At 35.7% G+C, this 24,154-nt stretch overlaps 1 protein-coding gene and 1 non-coding gene across 4 annotated transcripts in view; one reads left to right on the plus strand and one right to left on the minus strand.

Annotated features, from left to right (window-relative positions):
- Positions 1-24,154, minus strand: part of LOC115437491 (double-stranded RNA-specific editase B2-like) — a 50,962-nt gene extending 26,808 nt beyond the window's left edge. For all 3 annotated transcript variants that reach the window (XM_030160687.1, XM_030160688.1, XM_030160686.1), the window contains exon 1: positions 23,966-24,154. In XM_030160687.1, the coding sequence (XP_030016547.1) occupies positions 23,966-24,068 (103 nt within the window). In that variant the 5' untranslated portion in view covers positions 24,069-24,154. The remainder of the gene's footprint in view (positions 1-23,965) is intronic.
- trnas-uga (transfer RNA serine (anticodon UGA)) lies at positions 7,637-7,718 on the plus strand. Its single transcript has one exon. It is a non-coding gene; the product is annotated as a tRNA-Ser (tRNA).

Below are 24,154 nucleotides of genomic sequence, written 5' to 3' on the forward strand. Positions count from 1 at the left end.
GTAATACTAGCCTACTTTGAGCTTGGATATATCTCTATTTGTGTCTGAGAAATGAGCCCAATCACAGCCGTGAGTCTTAATGCTTATCCTGCATCGTTTTATATTCAGTCCCACTCGTAAAAATAATGAGAAGGACTTAGGTAAACACATTTATGGCAACGGTGCAAACATAATGTGTGACATCCATTAGAGTTCCCACTAAATGAGCAGAGTGAAAACAAACAGAAGAGCAGCTTCCAGCCAGTTGGGGTAATTGAAGGGTGTTGTTGATAAGGACGGGGTTTTCACACTGAAAGTATCTGGAGGTTTAGCTTTGTCTTATTAACCCAGTCACACACTTTTTAAAGCACAAACAAGATTATCAGCAGATTTGGTTTGTGGTTTAACCCATAAAGACCCAGTGTAACTTTCATGGCACTTCCAAATGATTTTTCCTCTATTTTTTTTCCCTTTTTTTTCTCCTTTTGTTTTTATTGAAAAAAAGGTGACAAAATATCTCCAACATTATCATTCATACAGATGTTATCTATTAGAGCCCTTTTTTATTTCTCATTTTATACATACAAAAGTGTAAAAACTATCATATAAACTGGGTGCTTAGCGTTTCGGTATTTCTCACTTAAGGTTTAAGGTTTAAGTTTATTCAGTTATCTTCCATAATACAAAACATACAATCAGTGAGGTTGATTTTAAGTCAGCTGACTGTGAATTCTGTTGAGACTAAACAGGCTTAGGCAGAAGGTAAACACTTATATATACCTCACCTACATTCAAATCCAAATCAGTTTTATTCTACCAATCAATACATCAAAAATCATTCTTGCTTGTTTCCCTTGAAAATATCTTTATAAACCAATGTTTTGGAAACCATTAATGAATTACACATCTTTAAATATGTATTTATGTCATGCCATAATTTTTACTCCAATATCAGCAATACATCTTCTTTTTATACATTTAATGGCTTTTTGTACTGTAAACATAGACACCTCTGAAACTTAAAAACAATCATAGCATTAGAATACCTCTGGGTTCTTTAAACATTGCACTTGTTTATGGAGAAAAACATAAAACAAAGAATAAACACAGGGAGATTATAAAAAAGTGGACATTTTTAGAGGAGTGATACAAATTCTGGGTGACTAGAGGATACAAACTTGATCCATTTTTCCCAAATATGATAAAATGTATTCCTCTAGATTCTGATACAGTAAGTAAATTTTTCCATTTTTAATATTTGCAAGATGACCTCATACCAATCTTCTGTTGTTTTTTCCTCTATTCTTAACCTTTCTTAAATGATTTATCACAATCTACTCTGATATGCTCTGTATTTTGCATTTTTATGTGAAAATCTGTTATTTTCCTATACTTAATTCACTGATCATGAAGATGTTCATTAAAGCTCAGTCTAAAGTTGAGGGGTTTTATATCAGAATCTGTAAACATAAACATAAATGAACATAAAAACAAACATCTACAATCTAGATTTAATCATTTTTTATTAATTTGGTTGCTTGTTTTATTCTTTTGTTACTTTATTTTCGATCATTTTTTGCTTACTTCTGCCACATTAGTTATAGTTTTGTAGATTTTTTTAAATTCATTTTTGTTCATTTTCTTCATTATTCAATATAAACCCAGTGTGTCCATCCACTGTCATTGATCCAACTCCATGGGTTTTACTTGTGAATCAATGTTGTAGAAGATTACGGTGTTTCCATGGTAACTACACATCCAACTGAACATCCAAATGGGTCATATCTGATGACCATGAAAAGATGAATAACTGTATTTTACACCAATTATTTACATGTATTGATAGGATTAGTGGATCAACAGTTTTTAACACTTTATATCAGTAAATGCTTTTGGTCAGCAGTGGACATTTGAGTCTTTATGGGTTAAGGAGCTGCAAACATACAGCCCAGTTTTTATGGAGATGTAAAGAACTCAGAAAGACAGGAAAAAGAGAGCTTTTAGAAAAGTGGATTAAAAGAAATGATAAGAAATGAAATGTCCCTGTAAAGCTTGTAATAAAACAGTAAAACTGAGTCTTCTAGCCCTGAAACCATGAGGCGAATCAGCTGGAGTAGATTTATATGCAGTCTTTTCACCTTTTAATAGCATTCATTTTCGGCAATGAATGTGTGAATATTCTCTATAGACAGCCGTAAACACAGAGTAATATAGGCTGCAGGGACAATTACATTTAATATCTATTGGTTGTAAAATATTAATGCCTGCCCACTGAAAAACATTCAGTTAATGAGCCATTTTAGGGCACATTCTTCATCATTCACCTAAGAAGAAATCTGTGTGTACATATACTAACAGCACTGTTTTTACTAACAGACACTGTGAAATATTTGGTGAAATTATTGATGTTTTATTTCACTTTTAGGCCATGTGGCAATTGTAAAACAGATAGTGTCAAGCACAACAAACCCTTCCCCTCGCATGTATTGTAGCTTATTTTGGCGTTGATCCAGCTGATGTCATCATGCCTGTGTGTATGCTGATGTCAGCATATCTATTGCCTCTATATGTGTGCCAAGTCTAAAGCAAATTGAAAGAAAATTGATGTGTTTATAGACATTTGAAATTTGTAAGTAAATGGGAGGAAAAAAAGATTTTAAAAATTCATAAATATTTCAGTTGAATGAACTTTGACCTACTTTTCCCAAAATGTAATCACATCTATTCTGTCACTGGCAATCTATAAACCCAATTTGGTATGAATTCAACCAATAGTTTTGCTGCTACAGAGGTGAAATTTTGCCCATTATAAGTAAATAGAGAATAAAAGATTTTAAAAATTGATTAAAAAAATTTTGAACTTTGACCTATTTTTCCTAAACTGCAATGACATTTATTCTCGGTCACTGACAATCTATAAACTAAATTTGGTATGAATTCAACTAACAGTTTTGCTGCTAGTGTTAACAAACAAACTGAACCAAAAAAAATACCCCTTGCCTGACCTTCAGGGGACGGGGTAATAATCACAAATTCATGCTACATTTCCTGCACTGCATTGCACACAGAAATACTCTTAAAGTTGAGTTGGAGAAGTACTTATTTATCCTTTCACAAGTTTTTGGAAACACCTATGAAATGACATATTCTGTAAAGCACCTCACATAATAAGGAGTAAAACATGCAATAAAGGGTGAAACTGATATATTATTATATTGTTGTATAAATTATATTACTTTATTTGTATGCTATGTGTGCTGTTTTTATAAGTTTTTATTTTTTCCATAGATCTTTCCTATTTTATATTTATTGTATATATATATATGGTCTGTGTGCCCTGCTTGTTACCACTGCCAGGAGGTATTGTGATCGCTTTGCGTGTTTGTTTGTTTGTTAGCAAGATAACTCTAAAAGTTATGGACAGATTTTCATGAAATTTTCAGGAAATGTTGATACTGGCACAAGGAAGAAATGATTAAATTTTGGTGGTGATCGGAGGGGCAGATCTGTCTGGGCGGAGGTCTGCGCTCTCCGAGTGCTTTTCTTGTTTTTATTGCTGTTGAACCACATCTGATTGTTTTTTATTATACAATAACACCAAAACTAATATGCTATTCTGTGTCTGATCCATTCATCATCATTACAACAAAATAGGACATAAAGTTCCCAACGAAAAGCAGCTGAACCTTAAGTTTTGCTTTATGTTGTTTTCCCTAAAGGTGATTTTATTAGTGATAATAAGTACTGTAGAGAAATTATAAAAGGAAAAGGTTTTATCATCATTAAGCACCTTTGAGACAAATTCAGCCACACTTTTTTCAAGATTTTGATATATCATGCATTTTTCTCCCATATTTTCCAGGTTAGAAGCACGGAAATTAAAGGAAGCTTATGCTGGGAAATCTAAAAATAAAGTAAAGAGCTTTTACAAGCACATCATTTATATATGGATGAAGACTGATAACTGAGTTAACATTTTTATATTTTCATTAAATTTCTATCTAGGTGATTTGGTTTTTGATTAGTTTTAGTTATAGCAGATTTACAGGTGAAAACATTAAATTTCATGTTAAATATTAGTTGTTTTTTTTATTTTGAGGAACTGACTGCTTTTTTTTTATTTTGATTTTTTCAGATGTTATGAGGAAAGCCTTAACTCAAAATATGCAAAATCATTTTCTTCTTGTACACAAACCATTATTACTGGCTGTCATTGGTATTTTAGTCAGTTTTGTTTCAGCTGAAATTATGTTTCCCTACTTTTTTTTAGCTTTAGTCTTATCATCATTCATTCATTCATTTTATTCACATATATATTAGAAGATCCAAGTATAAGAACATTACATTCATCACATCATCAATACATCAGCTTCCCAAGGGTGTCCCTTTTCACATAATGTAAATGCAAAATGTAATGTTCTTATACTTGGATCTTTTAATATATATATGTGAAAAAAATGAATGAATGAATAAATGAATGATCTATAAAAATCTGAGAGAATTTTACTGTTATGCAAGTTGATATCAGATGTAATGTGAGTGTTTTTTTCATGAGACCTGTATTAGCTATTTATAAAACAGGTGTCAAAAAATTTGTCACATCAGCATGTCTGAGATCTTGAGGTTTTGTGCTGATGATGATAAAATAGATTTTCATGAGTAGTGCACATCTCCAATTACACTAGGAGTATCGGAAAAGTGAAATATTTGTGCAGATTAATCCCGTTACTTGGATTGTTTCTTCCTATGTATTTACTGCCTGTTTGGTCCATTTTCCCCCATGTTGCTGATTCTGGAGGGCACTGAACTGCAAACTAAAAGTCATTAGAATAATGAAGAGTGCAGACTAAACTATTCTGCATTAACCTTGCACCTTGCAGTTATATCATGCGTGTGATGCCATTAAGTTGTGGGCTGATATGAGCGAGAGCTGTGAGATGGGATGTGAATGTAATGATGTGAGTCTGGAGCTTCTGAAGGCAGCGGCAGGTGGACGTTTGGAGGTGTTTTAATGACTGGCATCATCACCTCTAATGGGGCCATTTATTTTAGGATGAAAAAGGTAATAACTGTGTTTGTTTTTGGGTTAACATTGGCTGAGCCCTCACACCTTCCCACACATTTCACTACTCATTCATCTCTCATTTTTCCTCTTTAGACACAGAGTACTCTAATCAGTAATTAACTCCCAACCATTAACCCTATAAGGACTACCAACATATCGGACCACCTAGATTTTTTATGTTTTTGCACCAAACATGTCAGAAAATGTCGTTTTTGCCAATTCATTTCCAGGGTTGGGCTGGAGGATTTATGTGACCACTACAGGGAGTAGTGAGTCACTCTGCTGGTTAAGGCCAAGCTGAGGATGAAAACTATCAGCTGAAAACGGTCAGTTATAGAAAAGGAGTGATAAAGCTAGCCATTTCAATGTTCAGACTAAACTGTGACACTTCTGACTTTGTTAGATTCCAAACAGATCTTTAGTTCAGTTACTGACAACATAAACCCAACAGAAAACAGAGATGATTTGTGGTTTTACTGTGGCTATTTTCTGTCTTTAAACAGAGCTAAGCTAACAGAGCAAAGATAATAGAGCTATAATGTCAACTATCAGCTGACGCAACATGTGAGGATTATAAGACGCAGTGTTATTTTGAGCTTCTGTGAGTTTTAGTTTGAAGAAGAAAACTCAAAACCATAATACAGATGTGAGGAAACAATGAGCTGTATATGTCTGTGTAGGTTCTCATTTGCCCAGGTCATCGTTCTTCTTGGTAGTTCTTCTCTTGGTTCAACTGGAGCTAAACCAGTCCAGTTGAACCAAGAAAAAAAAACTACAAAGAAGAATGAGCTTTATACTTTATTCAGTAACTGATACAGTCGGTGGATACACAGAGTTGATTCATTTGTAGTTTTGGTCCTAAGTGTGTCTGCCTCCTGCTGGTGAGGGTTTGAAATACGACATAGAAACGCTTTAAAGTCATCTAGATAATTCAGTTAGTTAAAAAGTACAGGTTCTGAAGTGATTACAGCTTGAATACACTGCAGAGCTGAGCTGAAATGAGAAAGGAATACTTCCATTACTTCACAATCCACAGTCTCTGTGTTTATCAAACCTCAGAAGTGAAGTTTCTCTATCCGGCTACTGTTAATGAACCTTATTTAATAGAATAATGAAATTAGGCATGGCAGGGGAAGTGAGAACACACGCTCGCTGTCTGGTGTGTGTGTGCGGCCTGACAGCTGTGGATAATCTCATTTGCTAAGCGTAATTAATGGCAAGTGGTTTCATTTACTTGTAATGCAGACTGTCTTTCCTCAAGGGCAAAGAATTATGGAAACTTTTGTATTAATTTCTCCACATGCTTCCCCGGTAATGATATTTGTAATAAAAAATGTGTGCTTTGTTATTTTATTTCCAAGATCGTTTTACTTACTCAGCAAATATCACCACAGTAGAGCCCTACCAGAAACTCCTCCAGTTTTATATCATCTAACACATGTTCTGGTTTATATTGTGAAGAGACTGTTGACATCGGAATCCACTAAGGTCTGTATGGTTTCTATTGTTTGTTCACCATATTATGTATAATAATTACAGAACAGAATTAACTGTAAAGAGCTTATCTACGGCCCTCTGTCACTTAAAAGCAAAGACACATCAAATTGACTGCTGATCGTCACCAGAAAAGGTAGCCCGAATGATCAGTTGGCTCCTGTCTTCCCAACATGGTCAAAAAAGTGTTAACACACCAAATCGACTATCAACTTGAGCGTATGTTCTGCGCTTGTGCGAGGCGCAATGTTGCCATAACAGCAGGGGGCACAAATCTGTATTGTGACCCAAAATGACAGAACATCTCTCTAGACCAGGTGTCACCAACCCTGGTCCTCAAGATCTACTATCTTGCATGTTTTAGATGATTCTCTTTTCCAGCACACCTGACGGTCGTTATCAGGCTTCTGCAGAGCTTGATGACAGGCTTATCATTTGAATAAAGTGTGTTGGAAGAGGGATGCATCTAAAACATGCAGGATAGTAGATCTCGAGGACCAGGGTTGGTGACCCCTGCTCTAGACCAAAACAGCTCACTGTCGTCAGTCATTGTTGTCAGGAGAGAGTTGAGCAGTCAAGAAGGATTGTTGTTGTACTTTCTGAACGGATGGCTAGTAATAAGAAGAATTGGTTGTCAGCACTCGGGCTTCTTCTTGTGGAAGAAGAAAGATTCTGGTCTTCTCATTCACTGATTAGCTAGTCAAGGGCTATCCCTCCACCAATGGGATTGGTCAGACTGAATGACTGGCTAACGGCCACTTACACAAGTTGAATCGGCTGAAAAGAATGGCAATAGCATTAACGATGTCCAACCACTGAAAACTGGGTTGGTGTGTCTTCGCCTTCACAGTGTTGGCCTCTGTTCAAGCTGATGCTCATCCTGAGCTGCCTTTTCACAGCTTTACTTTCATCTGTCTATCTGTCCGTCCGTCCGTCCATCCATCCATTCATACATACATACATTTTCAGTTCTACTTCTTAAAATATACTGTATGTGTATCATACCCTTGTTGCTCCAGAAATCACCAAATTTGTGTTTTTCATAAAGAGCTTTCATTAATGCATTTTTTTCAATAAACAATTCAGTTATTCTTTGTAGCTGAGATGGCCGAGTGGTTAAGGTGTTGGACTTGAAATCCAACGGGGTTTCCCTGCGCAGGTTCAAACCCTGCTCACACTGATGCTCAAGGTCAGGGGTGTCCAGTCCTGGTCCTCGAGGGCTGGTATCCTTCATCTTGCAGACATATCCCTCTTTTCTTCCTTTCAGAATAAGCAAAAGAGGCTTGCCTGGGCCATGAAACACCGCCAGTGGACGACTGGAAGAAGGTGCTATGGACTGATCAAATCTGCAACTGGAAGTCTTCTCTTCACAGTTGAAACTGAGACTTGCTTACTACGACCACTATTGAGCTGTGCTTGAAGCTGTTGTCCTGTGAGTCTCCTATCACACAAGCTGTTGACTCTCAGAAACTTGTCTTCTGATTCTGTTGTGTCTTTGGCTCTGCCAGACCTCTTCCTGTCAGCATTTCCCCCAGTTTCTGAGTGCCTTTGGATGATGAAGGAAACTGGACTTACTGACACCTTGATTTTCTTGGACATTTCTCAGTAAAACAGACTTACATTTTTAAGTGTTATGATGGTCTGTCTCTCTTCTATCATTAATTGCCTTTTCCTCTTTTCCATTTTTATAATAACACACTACTCTCTGCAGTACAATACTGTTCAAATAATGCTCACAATGGTATGGTACCAAAGTGTGTTCCAACACTACTTTTATGCAGACAGAGGGGGTTGGAAGGAATTCACAAGCATTGGGACACCTGTAGGAATTGGTAGCACCAACTTTTGAGGCTTGATCAACCTCCATTGCTGCAGAACTGCTTTAAAGGTCCCGTATTATGCTATTTTTCAGTCACGTCATATATGTCTCAGAAGCCCAAAAACATAGTATTTTAGTTTGTTCGCCCCAAAATCATCCTTTTTTCAGAGTTTCAGCGGTCGAAAAAGTCGCTCTCGCCAGCCCTCCTCAGAACAGGCTGTTTATGGGCCTGCTTCCGGGTATGCAAATGAACGCATCTGTCCACGCCCACTCCCCCTCCCCTCTCTGGGAGAGGATGCGGCTTCCGCTAGCGGTACTACGCGCTAATGTTGACTAAAGCCATGGCTCTCTCGTCTACAATACACATGTCTCAGACAGAACGTCTTTCCAAACACTGGCTTTCTTTGCCTTGAGGCGTGATTTAGCCCCGACGGAAAACGGCGGTGTTGTGTCGGGTTCGTGGACCTGACACGGAAAGATGCCTGCCGCCACTAATGCAGGCAGCTACTAACAAGCTTGATGCTAACTCTACTGATGCCAACCACAAAAGGCCCGTGTTCAAAGTAGTTCTGTTGGATGTCTCTTGATATTACCAGCTCTTGCATGTTAACGGGGACGCAAACGTTAGCAGCAGTAACCGAGCTATGTTAGCTGCCATGCTAACGTTAGACGTACACATTAACAACCACCCGCTTATCCGTAATGTAGGGTTATGCAGTAAAGATACAAAAAATGATAAGAACTTACATCTCCCACACTTGTACTTGGGTCACGAAGCGTTGGTACTGCGTCCTTCTTGATTCGGAGTCTTTGTGCTAAGCCAGAGCTGTATGGGCCTATGTTAAAAAAACACTCGTCCGTGAAATGCCGGGCACACACATACAAGCGTTTGGGAGTGTTGTTTGGTCCATGAGCATCACAGATAGAATCCAGCCACTTTTTATGGAGAGGCTCGGAAGTGGGGAGCAAAAATAAACTATCGTGTTGGTGTGTGCAGCCAACAACACCACAACTTGCGTGTCTCGCCTTCGCCATGTTTGTTGTCCAAGAGGTACTATGCCAGGGCGGGGCTCGCTTTGCCAGGGTGGGGGCACAGTCAGGGGGAGGAGTTAAATCCGCTTATGTCGTCATAAACGGAGCCAACTCAAACTCGGCCGTTTGAGCAGGCATTTTCACAAACTGTGGTGTAGCAAGGCAGGGAGGAAACAGACAATTTTCAAATTCCAACCTCATAATGAGGCTACTGCAACACACACTACTATAAGAAAACTGTCACAAAGTGAGATTTGCATAATACGGGACCTTTAAGTTGTTAACCCATTTCTTGTTCGCCTTTTTGTATAATTCTGAAATGTACATTATTTTTCAGTTTTGTTTAACCTTACCTTTTTTTTTTTTACCTCTGGCAGTTCACCGCTTACCTTTGTACCATTTCAAGCTATTCATTGGACTTGAACTGCTTGAATTTCAATACAAAACTGGGAAAATTGGGGTGTTCTAAAACTTTAGACCGGTAGTGTACATGCCACATCTTTGAGTCTCTTCATAAAGACACTCAGTCTCACATTTTCTTTCCTTCATCAGTCACATTTTTTCTGCAGCGAACTCTAAATTAACTAATGTGAAACGGTAGGAAAAAAATAAGGTTCTAAGTTTTCCATAAGAGGCCTTCTGTGCCACTGAAATGATCCTGTTTTTGCATTGTCTCTGGATGTAGAATGGACCCTTAAGCACAACCTAAGTAATGACTAAAGCTACTTTCTTTCACATAACAAAAAAAGTCATTTCACTTATGAAACAGAACATTTAACAGTCTAATCACTGATTAGGAACAGGAAAGACTAAGGGGAAAAGACAGAGGCTAATGTTTTCATCAGTTCTAGTGTTCAGTAGATATGGAAAAACACAGTCTGTTCTATTTCATTAGTGACGTAGATATTCCTCATATTTCATTCTGACAAAAACACGACTGAATACTTGTTTTGAGTAAGGAATACTATTATTTTTATTTAACCTCAGAAAATGCTTTGAAATACTGCTAACTCGAGGTATGTGAGCACATTTGGTATGGATCAGGTAGAGACAGCGTTTTACTGCAAATTCTGCTCACAGATGTGCATAAATGGACCTGGTTATTTATACAAAAAATCCTTTTCGTCTTCTGTTGATGTAAAAATGAGTGTTTATAGTTAGAAGTTCAATGAACCTACACAGGTTCAACTCTGTTTCACAGTGATGTCTTTTCTACTACATGCAACGTAAACAAAACAAATGTCATCATACTCAGTTTAACAGTTGGCTTCATGAGAGAACTGCTCATGCAAACAGATTTATGGGTCGATTTTTTTATTATATTATCTTCTTCAAAATCCTTTTAATGTTTTCATCTGTGTGCATCTCAACCTACTTCATAGAGTTCAGTAGAGTGAAAAATCCAATATAGGCATCAACAAACTCGCTTACATGGAGAGAATTCAATTGGAAAAATTCAACAAGTTTCTTTCTTAAACCAAATTTAAAAAGTAAGCAATTATTAAAAGAACAAACATGTTGGAGGCAGTGTGGTCAAATAAATGCAAACCATGCACATATCTTCTGGTGTTGCCCCAAAAGAGAACCATTTTGGGACAAAGTAAACTCTGTGATAAATGAGGTACTAGGATATATGGTTACCAAGAATTGTTCCAGCTTATATTTGAGAAATATAAGAACAGTTAATTACTTGGTCAAATTCTTCTCACGGCTGACAGGAAGGCCATAACAACAAACTGGCTTGCTACAGACCCACCTAGATACAAATAATGGTTACATATAGTACTGAAAATATGGGTGATGGAAAAAATGACTTTAGGTTAAAAAAAGATGAGTATGATAAAAAATGTGACAAATGGATTGGATTTAAAAACAAAGACATCAGTGCTGAAATGATAATGTGACGCCCTTATTTTCCTTTTTTGTACTATTTATTGATATCTTTTGTTGAATACTGTAACCCTCAACTGCTTTTGCTGTACTGTTTGTTGTATTTTATGTTCATGAACATGTGAAAAAGAAAAAAAAAATGGCAGTATATGTCACCTTTGTCTAGTTTCTCTGACTCTACAAAACAAATAGATCACTACCGCCTCTGTTCTCCTTTTTTTATCTTATATCGCTGAGAAAATACGCTGTGATTACACCATCAGTAGAGCTTTGATCACCTCTGTGCAGGTGTGTAGCTGAGCTGAGACAAACTGCTGACAGCGCTCTACACATTCAGTAGAGTATGAACGTGCGCTCACTTGTCTGCTCATAATCCTACACTTTTATCGTAGAAGCACAAACAGTTCCATCCAGACATCCACCTACACTCATCCTTAAGACTCACAATGACAGAAAAATGCTTAATACACAACTGCAGGCAAATCACAAATGCATGATGTTGGTGTCAACGCCAGCTTCTTCTTATTAGGAATGACTTTCAGCTGCACAGAAGAAGTAGCTTGTCCTTGTTCCTGAGATATAGAGCAGCGAATAGAACGGTATTCCATATTTATATTTCTAGCCTGTTTTAAGTTATTCTGACTATGAACAGATTTCTTCTGATAAAAACATAGACCAGGGAATGTTGGTTTCTGCTCATTTATCACAGGAGTTGTTAAAGTTACAGTCCTGTGTAAAAGTTGTAATGTCCACACATTTGCATTTGTCAGTCTCTGTATTTAGATCCAATCTGGATAAATGTGAAATATAATAAATTATCAGGGAAAAAAACAGCTTCTATAAACCAAAGCGGTCATATTTAGTGTGATCTTCATTTGACTTAACATGTCTATAACCCTTTTTGTTCAGATTTAGGGCATTAATTTACTGATGTTTAATGCCAGTAAGAAACTGAACAAAAATAATCAAAAATAGCCTCAAATTGAAAAAAACAATCAGCATGAGGCAAAATAACCTGAAAGAAATCAGCAAAATGAATAAAATAATCAACAAAATGAACAAAAACAAACAAAACAATGAACAAAAATGAAAAAATAATCAACAAATTGATCAAAAATGAACAAAGTACAGGAACAAAATCAATCCTCTTCTATACAGTTATAAATAAATTAGTTCATATGGAAAATTGCAGCCTGTCCAGCCATCGTCTTTGTCAATAAGAAATCCATGTGGGATCGTGGGCCTTGAATCCAAATATGAAGGCGGGACCAATAGGCGCCGAGTAAACCAATCACAGATAAGATGGATGTGATTACTGTCGATTTTTTCAGGAGACTTTAAGAATACAGGGTGTAATCTGTAATTCAATTCTTATTTTTGAATCAAGTAAACAACAGTTGTAAAGAGATTTGCGGACTTGGAACTGACTTTGACCCATGACAAAAAGAAGTCGGTGCATTGTGAAACAGCTGCACCCCAGACTTATGATTGGTTCGGTATAGAATAGGTTGTGCATATTTCACAGAGATTGGCCCAATTCCAGACTGTTTTCTCAGAACTGAATACACTGAGAAAACCAAATGGATGGACAGGCTGGAAAAATTGGTTCTCTGACCATTATTCTCCCACTATCAGGTCCATGTAGCTCAAATGGAGTTTATATCGATTGTCTAACAATTATCATGGATAGATTTATCTATAGCAGAGAACTGGGGGATTTCGGGGGTATACCCTTGACAGTGACACCGTAAGCCTTGTTTATTTGATTTTTTTATCAAGCAAAACTAATCAGACAGATTCATCCAAGTAGACCAAAGAGTAAACATCTTCCTCTGACCTCGACGATAAAACCAGATGACATTATTTATATTCTGATTCAGTTGTGACCCAGCAGCAGCGAGGATGCACTGAACGCTCTGAGAGAAAATCAACGCCCACAGTGGTTGAAACAGCCTCATAAGAGTCAACACTTGATGTAAGACGTGTCTGATTGGAAGGTTGGAAGTGTTTGTGGACTGTTCAGGATGCTGATGAGTTCGGACCAGTTTTCCCTTTGGATTTTTCTTCTTTGACATTACCCACAAATGTGCGGTTTATATGAACCATCATCTCATCACAGTCGTCTGTTACACCAGGTTTTGTTTTCACCATAGTCCAGTGGTTCCCAACCTTTTTTGGCTCCTGACCCCATTTTAACATCACAAATTTCTGGCAACCCCAGACATTCAAAACGGAGACATTCTTTTTCTTTTTAGCTAAAATGAATTTGTTTTTGATCCTGTAATTGTTTGCTATACTATGCTGCAAATAAAGGTTAGTTTTAGATGACATTTAGTCTCTATAATGTATATTATTGTGGACGGAGGCAGTAAAGCCAGGTGTAGATTACTGCACAAAGGGAGAATTTGATTTTCCTTGGTCAGGATATGTACAGTCAGTCCAGCTTGGATTTACAAGGCTGACAATTAATACTGAACAAACAATAACTCAAACTATGAATTATGAAAGAGCTGCAGCATCTGAAACCGACCACAATGAACATTTGACAGATAAACAGAACCACAGTGCTGCAGTTTCATACTCACAGTTTGTCATGTCTTTGTGGATTGGGATTGTCTCTCTCAACTCACCATATATTGCATTATTATTATTATTTTTTTTTTTTATCAATTACTAGAAATTTCAGGTGACCCCATTTGAATTCCAGGTGACCCCACGTGGGGTCCCGACCCCAAGGTTGAAAAACAGATATAGTGGATGATATTGGTTAAAGTTCTTTATAAAGTGGCAGAAAATCCATAAATATTGGCTGTTTTAATGTAGAAACGGAAACAACTTCCTCTTTAATGTATTTTTGTATTTTTCAATACTTTTCCTAAACTCCTTCATTTAAAAAAAATCTATTCTAAACCTTCACTTTCTATTATGTTTCTCATAAGACGTCTGTTTATTCCACCTTTGTCTTTTTTGTTTTTCAAGGTTGAAATGATCATACATATTTATTTCTCATTTTCTTTTCTTTAAATACAACTAGGAAACACATGAAACACATACACAGCCTTAAACGACACAAAAAAATGGAACTAAATGTGTTGTAAATGTTAAAGTCACTATTTAGTGTGACCTTTGACCCCATGACAAGAAGCAGCACAAATAGAAACATCTGACACGAGTTGAATCAAACCTGATTATTTAGTTTGCTTTTGTTCAATTTGTTGATTATTTTATTGTGTCTCATTTCTTCAATTTCTTTTCATTCTGTTAGGATTTTTTTAGGTTTTTTTTTTTTCATTTTGTTGATTATTTGTTCATTTTGTTGAGTTTTTCTTTAAATTTTTGCTTCATACTTACAATTTTTTTCAATTTGTGTCGCATTTTGCTTATTTTTGTTAAGTTTCTATAAAACTGCTATAAAACATCAGCAAATTAATGCCATAAATCTCATATTATTTGAACGAAAGGGTTAAAGACATGTTAAGTGCATAGGGACCAATTTATTTATAGACGTTTATAGAAGATTGTGTTCCTGTACTTTGTTCATTTTGTTCATTTTTATTCAATGCATTGATTTTTTTGTTGTTTTTGTTGCTTATTTTAATTATTTTTATTTATCTTTTCAATGATTTTGTTCATTTTGTTGATTTCTTTCAGTTAATTTTAGCCTCATGTTGATTATTTTTGTTCAAATCTCATATTGTCTGAACAAAAAAGTTCATTTTTGTTGAAGTTGTTAAATTTGTTTTCATTTTGTTTGTTTTTTTGTCAATTTTTCTGATTATTTTATTCATTGTGTTTCTTTTTTTGGTTTCTTTGTTCATTTTGTTGATTTCTTTTATTTCATTTTGATGCTACTTTTTCCCTGATACTGTAGTTTTTCCTGCTGTTCATACTTCACATATATCCAGATTGGATCTAAATACAGAGACTGACAAACACATATGTGTGGTCATTAGAATTAGTTGTTTCCCTGCAGATCCACATTAAAACTCATTTTCATCTTTTGTCAAAATAACTCTAAATTTAACTTAGCACGCCGTCTCATCTCGTCAGACGTCTGTTTTCCGATCAACAGGCTGCTGATCATTACTTGAAAATGAGCGATGAAATGATTGTCTGAAACATATGGCGCTAAAGTGTAATGAAATGGCAACGAGAGATAATAACAATGACAGCGGTAATCTATGGCAGACTGTCGCCGTTGACAACAACCTCATTTCAACTGTTCATGCCCTCGCCTGCTGCTTTACTGTCACTTTATCAGTCTAACAGATTAGCTTCCATTTGACTCAAACTGCAGATTGTATTTGTTGTCTCTGACGCATTATTGTGATTTTGTCATTTGCTTATGAAAGGATACTTTTTATAAAACAGTTATCAGTGAAACTTACAAATGTAAATGGCAGGATTAATGAAATAAATGAGTCCTTTTAGTGCAAATAAAGAGCCATTAGCTGGTTTTATGAGACAAAACGTAGGCCTGTTTACTGCAAATCATAAAACTTCTGGGTTACAACTTGCTTGGTTGTAGAAGAAATACGTGGGTGTGTATGAGAGACAGAGGGACGCTCAAGACAAAACAAATGCGACGATTAAGTGTGATTGTACTGCAATTTGCCAAAAAACCTCTTAAACTGACAGTGGAGAATGACATAAAAAGCTCTTTTTTTATCCAAACAGATGGATGTGTTGTTTCTCTGCTTAATTCTGTAGATTTAAAGAAGCAGTGTGTACATATATGAAGACAAATATGACTTTTCAAAAATGAGAATGTCATTTAAGCGGCTTTAAATAACTTAATTGAGTTTATTTTAAAATGAAGAGCAATTATGATTGTTATGCAGTGGCCTGTAAATAGTCCTCGTCCACTACTACTTCTACCACTACTACTACTACTACTACTACCACCACTACCACTACCACTACCACTACTACCACCCCTATTACTACTACTACTACAACTACTACTACCTCCACTATTACTACTACTTTTGCCACTACTACTTCTACTACTACTACTACTACTACCATTATTACTACTAGTATGAGCACTACCACTGCTACTACTACCACCACTATTACTACTACTACTACGACTACTACTACCATTATTACTACTAGTATGAGCACTACCACTGCTACTACTACTACTACTACTACTACTACTACTACTACTACTACTACTACTACCATTATTACTACTAGTATGAGCACTACCACTGCTACTACTACTACCACTATTACTACTACTACTACTACTACTACTACTACTACCATTATTACTACTAGTATGAGCACTACCACTGCTACTACTACTACCACTATTACTACTACTACTACTACTACTACTACCACCACTATTACTACTACTACTACTACTACTACCACCACTATTACTACTACTTCTGCCACTACTACTTCTACTAATACTACTACTACTACCATTATTACTACTAGTACGAGCACTACTACTACTACTACTACCACTACCATTTCTACTCCAAAGTTTTCTTTGAAAGGAGAAAAACTATGTCCCTCCATCCTCCAGTGATATTTGTTTTAATAATGATCATAATACTCAGTCAAACAGTTTTCATTCAGACCCTGATCCCTGCTCCATATGTGTTGTCTATATTATACACTCCTAAATTAATCTTTTTTATTTCACTGCAAGATGCAGAACCAATGTATCAGTGTATTTTTATTAAGTCTTTCAAACATACAAAAAGTAAGACAAACACTGAGACATATAGCAGAGGTATAAGACGCCACACAAAAAAAATGTTGATGCATCTCTAATATATACATATACAGACATTTATATCATATTTACAGCTAAAATATAACTATCAATGAACTGTATGAACTGGAAAAATACAGATAAGAACAGTGAAAAAAGAACAGTAAAACTACACAAAAACACAACTAAACACACAAGTAGAACACTCCAAAACAGCACTATTTACAATTTACAAGAATTCCCCGCTAAAACCTCACTAAAATGCTATTTAAATTAATAAAAGTCTCTCTCACCGACTTCACTCTGCTGCTCTCTGCTCCACCCAATTCCCCCCTCCCTCTCAGCCAATGCAGACCTCTACCCTAATGCGTTAAAGACCGATAGAAAGACCCCAGTCTCAGGTTTCAGATGCTGTTTGAGTTTTGTCAGTTGCGAGTTACTGTAATTTGAATGACAGCATAAGTAAAACTGTGTCGCCAGGGACACAATCGTCCTAAACATTCTCTTAAAATAGGAGCTGTGTCACTGCATGAGGCCCAATGGCTCATATATGACGCAGCCCTCGCGGATCTGAACTTTTGGATGTAAACTTTAGTGTTGTGAGTTCAACTCCAGTGGGGATCAGAGCTCACAGTCGTACCACACTGAGCTGCAGAGAAAATGGGACCTCTAACCCACACTGAGCCTCTCTGCAATTAAGTTAAATGGGGACGCAAACCATATTGCTAATGTTTCCATGAAGCCCGAGCCCCAGAGAAGTGTGGAGATAGCAGAATCCATCAGTGAAATTGCACACTGACACGCCCCACTAAGTTTGACTGCACGACGGAGCTCACTTATCCAAAAAAGCATCCAATATACGGACATGTCCAAAGTCCTGACACGTCATCAGAAACCCGCCGACAGCGCCGCCGCACACAGCAGCTGTTTGCTCCATGTTGGAGGATCATAATCCACGCTGAAAGCAGGACAATCAAATCAGTTCTCTGAATAGACTTTACAGCCAGCAGATAACAGTTTGTTAATTTGACTGAAAAGCCAGCAGAAGGGGATTTTACAGCCAAATGGCATTAGTTTGAGCTGAAAGGCCCACAATAAGTCATGTCGACACAGTGGAAAATCTGAATAACGTAACTTAATTATGGACCATAAAGACTTAGACTCTGAATTCACTGTAATTAGTAACAGAGACAGGGATTACTTTTGTGATTTAACTTTTTTTTTTAAAACAAGAGGCTAAAGCAAGTTTGTCATTTTAATTAAATAATACTTCTGAGCCAAAAAACAAAAATGTTCCAAATATACAGTCCTGTGCAGAAGTCGTATTCTACCTTTAGCATTCAGGGTTGAAATGGTCAGACATATTTATTTCTCATTGTCTTTTTTTCACATACAACAAGAAAATTCAGGAAATATGTGCACAGTCTTACAAGACTAAAAACTAAAAAAACTAAACTAAATTAAACTCACTATTTAGTGTGACCTCTGACCCCATGACAAGAAGCAGCACCAGCAATTAGAAACATGTGACGTGTGTTGAATCAAACCTGATCATTTGTTGATTTTGGTTTGATTTGATGTTGTTCTTTTTGTTCAGTTTGTCGATTATTTTGTTAATTTTGTTGATTATTTGACTCATTTTGTGATTAACTTGCTAATTTCTGTTCATTTTGCTGATTAATTAGTTGTTTTTGTTGATTTTTTGTTTTGTTTTTATTGATAAGTTTTTTTTGTTGATCTTATTAATTCTGTGATTAATTTTCTCATTTGTGTTCATTTTACTGATTAATTTGTTGTTTTTGTTGATTTTTTGTTCTTTTTATTGATTATTTTTTATCATTATGTCAGTTATTTATTTTGTGATTATTTTGCTCATTTTTGTACATTTTGTTCATTATTTTGTTCATTTGGTTGATTATTTTGTTTATTTTGTAGATTATTTTGTTCAGTTTGTGATTATTTTGCTAATTTTTGTTCATTTTGCTGATTATTTTATTCCTTTTGTGATTAATTTGCACATTTTTGTTCATTTTGCTGATTATTTTGTTCATTTTGTTGATTATTTTGTTCTTTTTTATTATTTTGTTCATTTTGTCAATTATTTTGTTAATTTTGTGAAAGATTTGCTCATTTTTATACATTTGGCTGATTATTTTGTTAATTTTGTCAATTATTTTGTTAATTTTGTTGATTATTTTGTTCAGTTTGTGATGAATTTGCTCACTTTTGTCAATTTTGCTGATTATTTTGTTCTTTTTATTGATAATTTTGTTCATTTAGCTGATAGTTTTTTCTGTTACTTTTTGCTTCATGCTGGTTATTTTGTTTAAATTTGTGTTTCAATTGGGAACCACCACCTTCTGTTTCTGAAATGACAGCTGGCATTAAAGTGCAGCTCCTTCAGTGGAGGCATTAGATAAGTGAATCTTAACCCTAAAATAGTGGGATTTGAGCTGCGCTGTGCCGTGGTTTTCAGGAAGCAGAAAGGACGTGCTTTCAGTCTAATGTACAAAAAAAGGCCAATGGGTCATTAATGAAAGTGGAATAGGCTTAGCGCACTTTGAATAACCATTGGACTTAATACAAAAGCCATCACAGAGTAAATCTGCAGCATTTACTGAGGATTAGCATGTGGAGAACAATGTCAGTTTAATCCTAAAACGCCGACCTGTTGCCCAGACGAGTGTAATTATGATTACCAGAGCTTGCATGTTGATGAGACATTTATTTATGCTCTACTACATGTACATGACACATGGTCTATCTAGTTTTTCCACTAGCACAGAATCTGGGCCACTTCTTCTGGTCTGGTTTAGATTTTCTTACAAGAAAAGGACTTTTATTGACAAGTTTTTTATCACAAAGAACGTAAAACAAGTGATTTAACAGTGAGTGAAACAAATAATCCTCATAACCTTTATATAATAAACTGTAAAATACTATATGGAGGGTTTCACAGGTATTTTCTGAGCAAAAATGCCAAATATTTGTTGATCTCAGCTAGAGCCTGAATCAGCCTGACTGATTATAGCGTATCACCGATTAATCAACTTCGGTCAATATGTAACCAATGTATTAACTTTTTGCTGCACGGAGATTCGCTCTGCTCCTGTGTGTCTGTGCTGGAGAGTTAGAGGAATAGTAAAACGTGTTCAGTTTCACTCTGACCATCACAGACCACTATTATATCCTGTGTACATCAATGATATATACTGAGAAATAGGGACATTGGTCCTATTTTTATATTTTCAAGCCAAAATGGAATGAATCAATAATCATCAAATTATGCTTATTTCTTACAGGCAACAGCATTCAATAATTGTACAATCATCACTGCAAAGAAGATAGAACAAGTAATTAAATAATGACTCAAATAATCCCCAACTGTATACATAATAGGTTTAGTGTTTCAGAAAAAATACACTTTTGTTGGTTTCAGGGGCTTAAAAATGAAGAATATATCATTTTAGGATGTTCGTGGCTTCAGCTGCAGATTGTGAAGGTGTCAAAGGTCTGTTTGATTATCGTTCTCCACAGAAAACAGTGAATCAAGGAACCAATCATCAGATTAAGAACGCAGAGCCTTTCATTCTACAATTATCACTGCAGAGAAGATGAAACACATAATTAAATAGTGACTCACATGAATAATTCTCCACTGTTCATATTGGATTTAGGGTTTTGTCTATGTTTTATGAGCAAAAATACTAAATGTTTTTTAGTTTCAGCTTCATAAATGTGAAGAAGATGACGCAGAAGACGTCAGGTCAATATTTTGGGGTTTTATAAAAGCGTTCTGAAGTTATCAGATTTATTATTTTTTGCATTTAGCAAAGAAATATAAATAATCACAAGATTATCTGAGGATGGAAGTAATATGTAGTTGCTGCAGCGTTTCTCCACATTGTTCTGTTATCATCCTGTGAACGCCGCTGCAATATCATAAAACTCGATTTGGCCTGATTTAATTTGACTGTATTCAATGAGATGAAGTAATCTGAGCACGTAATGATTTGCTCAATGAGACCTGACACCCAAACTTGGCTTTTTTTTTTTTTGTTGATTTGTTTCCTGCAGGATGGAGTTGTGTGTCTGTAACAGTGCAGCTCCACAGGCATCTCATTGTCTGGGTTCAGCCTCAGTGAACGGAGCAAAAGAAAAACAACTTTAACACATTTTCCCACAGATAAAGAGCAAAATGTTAAAGCTTAGTAAGACTCGTGATTATTTGGTAGTGAACTGGTGTGTTTCTTACAAACAGTATTACAAAACATACAGTATATGGACAAAAGTATGTGGACACGTTGAATTCAGGTGTTTCTTTTCTAACAGGGGTCTGGGATATAAAACAATAATGACTAATGTCATTATTAAAAAAAAAGGGAAGTGGACTCTGTTTGTGTGTGTGTCTCTGTGTGTGTGTCTCAGGCATCACACTAAATCCGTACGGAGTTGACTGCTGCAGTTTGTCATACGTATCTATTTTTGGTCAAGGAACAGACTACGTACTATGTACCACGCTACATGACAAGAAATTCAGTTAAAGACAGGAACAACGCATTTACCAACTTCAGTCCCTAGATATCTGTATTAATATATTAATTGTTGTTTAAATTTTAAAGAATGATTTAACAAACAAGTTTTATGTCAGTACTTATAAAATATAGACGAACATCTTTCCCAAAAGTCAGCTCTGCCCAACATCAAAACTACCACATTTACAATCCATGGTTCCCCCACGGGTCAATGAGCTGGTAGTTTTATATTGGGATAAATATCATTGCATTGGTTAGTTTGGGTTAAATTGTTATCTTTGCTTTGAAAATGCCTCAGAGATGGTTTTGACTTAATTTCTCTCAACATTGATTTTTTTTTTTTTTTCATCCATTACCATGATTTTAAATGTTCTACCTCTAAATTTCAAAAATATTTTTTGTGCTCATTAAACTTTAAGGAAATATTGCTGTTTTTATCTCAAATCCTCATGAGCAGGACATCTTACAGCTGTAGACATGATGTGTCCCAATATTTATGTTCATATACTTTATAAACGTCAATATTTCCTTAAAGTTTAATGGGAGACTTTTCTTCCTCAGTGAGATGTGAAGAAAGTAGATGGTTAGTTGTGGCAGACAATTATTATTTACAGTCAGAGCAGGAAAAATATTATAGAAATTTAGAGGAAGAACATTTAAAATCATGATCATGGATTAAAAAAAAAACAAAATCAATGTTGAGAGAAATTAAGTAAAAGCCATGTATGAGGCATTTCAGAAGCAAAGATAACTTAACCCAAACTAACCAATACAATGATATTTATCCCAATATAAAACTATATTCTGACATTATTAGTCATTATTGTTTTGTATCCCAGACCCCTGTTAGAAAAGAAACACCTGAATTCAACATATCCACATACTTTTGTCCATGTAGTGTATATTTCTTTGACCAAATCCAGCATAAACATAGTGGAAACATGTGCACAGTTGTCTAGTTTTGCTTTCCTTCTAACAGAGTCAGTTTGGGCCAAAGTTTCAGCTTCTAGAATGTAATTTACTCTAATGTAGTGTAATAATGTAAAGTCATATCAAAGCAAAACTGCAAACCCTCATGACACACAACAAAGCAGAAAAAGCCTCTAAAGATGTGAAAACTGCTGATGGAAGAGAGACAAGAACACCATAGAGGATCATTCTAGGAGATTTGAGGAAAAGATGGTGTTAACAACTCACATTCATCAGCATCAAAGACAAAGACACCTTTTTCCTGCAGCAAAGAATATACAGCCTCAGCAGAACTTGGATAAAATACATAAAAACTGTAAAATGTTCATGTCATGTCAAAACAACAGATTATTTGGATGTGAACATGAGATTTCTGCATTTATAGGAACATTTTCTTCATTAAAACATGCAACAAAGCAGAGAAAACCTGACAGAATAACAGGAAAATGAAGGAAATGTAAAGAAATTATGTTAGTGCATCACATGGGTATTTTTCTTTTCTTTTCTTTTCAGAGGCTCAGTATACCTTTTGTAAGTCACTTATAAAGTAAAATAAAATGTATTCCGAAGCACTGCTTCACTGTAAAGTAACAAAATTTTTAAATCAGAAATTCGTAAATCATATCATCAGCTTCCTACAATAATTACCCAAGTCATTTTTGACAAAAACGACTTTTTTGTCTAAATCATCTAATCCTCAGTTTCTTGTTGTTTCTTGTTTTTTGTGTTGAAAATCTGAAAAAATGACTTAGGGAATTATTTTAGGAAAGTGATGATATGTTTTAGCAGTTTTGTTACAGTACAGCAGTGCATTGGAATACATTTTATTTTAGTTCATTAGTTTTGTTCTAAATGACTTGCAAATGGTACATTAACCCTTAAATTTCCTGTTTTTCTGTCTGGTCTTCTCTGCTTTGTTGCATGTTTTAACAAAGCTTGTCTTCATACAGATCAGATTTTAAACACAAAGAACTTAACCAGAATATGAGTATTTGATGAGTTTGGTTAAAAAAAAAAAAAAAAAGTCATTTTTGTCAAAAGTGACTGAGGCAGTTATTTTAGGAAGGTGATGATATGACTATTATTTTTTCTTTTTTTTCCTCTTTATGGTTTGTTTCACAAGTGTATATTTTCAGTTTTCTGTCTTTCTTGCACTTTATTTTTGTGTTTTGCTGTTGTCAACTGAGAAATCTTTTTTTCTTTTCTTTTTTCTTTTCTTGTCTTGTGACATCTAAACTTAGAAGAAGTTTAGACGTCACAAAGCAAAAAAAAAAAAAAAACAAAACAAAACAAAGCAAAAAACTCTAAAAGACACAAAGATCTGAATGTAAAGAACCAAGAGGAGATAATAAAATAATGTGGTTGTTAACACATTCATCATTCATCGGTTGTTTAGTGTGTTTTATCAGCCTCTCATGCGTTTCACACCTGCTGCCTGAACTAACCTTTGCCTTTACTCCTCCTCCTCCTCTTCCTCTTGGACTTTCCCGTCGTTTCTCCGTCTGACCGGTCCATGCTCCTGCTGCTGCTCCCATTCACTGCTGACATTCAGCCTTTTGTTTTCTCCTATCGTTCCAGGGTTCCGTCCTGCTGCTCCTTCTCTCCTGCCGGTCTGAAGCAGAAAGCTCAGCTCA

Source organism: Sphaeramia orbicularis, chromosome 17 (assembly GCF_902148855.1).
Source record: "Sphaeramia orbicularis chromosome 17, fSphaOr1.1, whole genome shotgun sequence".
In the NCBI taxonomy this organism is placed as follows: domain Eukaryota; kingdom Metazoa; phylum Chordata; class Actinopteri; order Kurtiformes; family Apogonidae; genus Sphaeramia; species Sphaeramia orbicularis.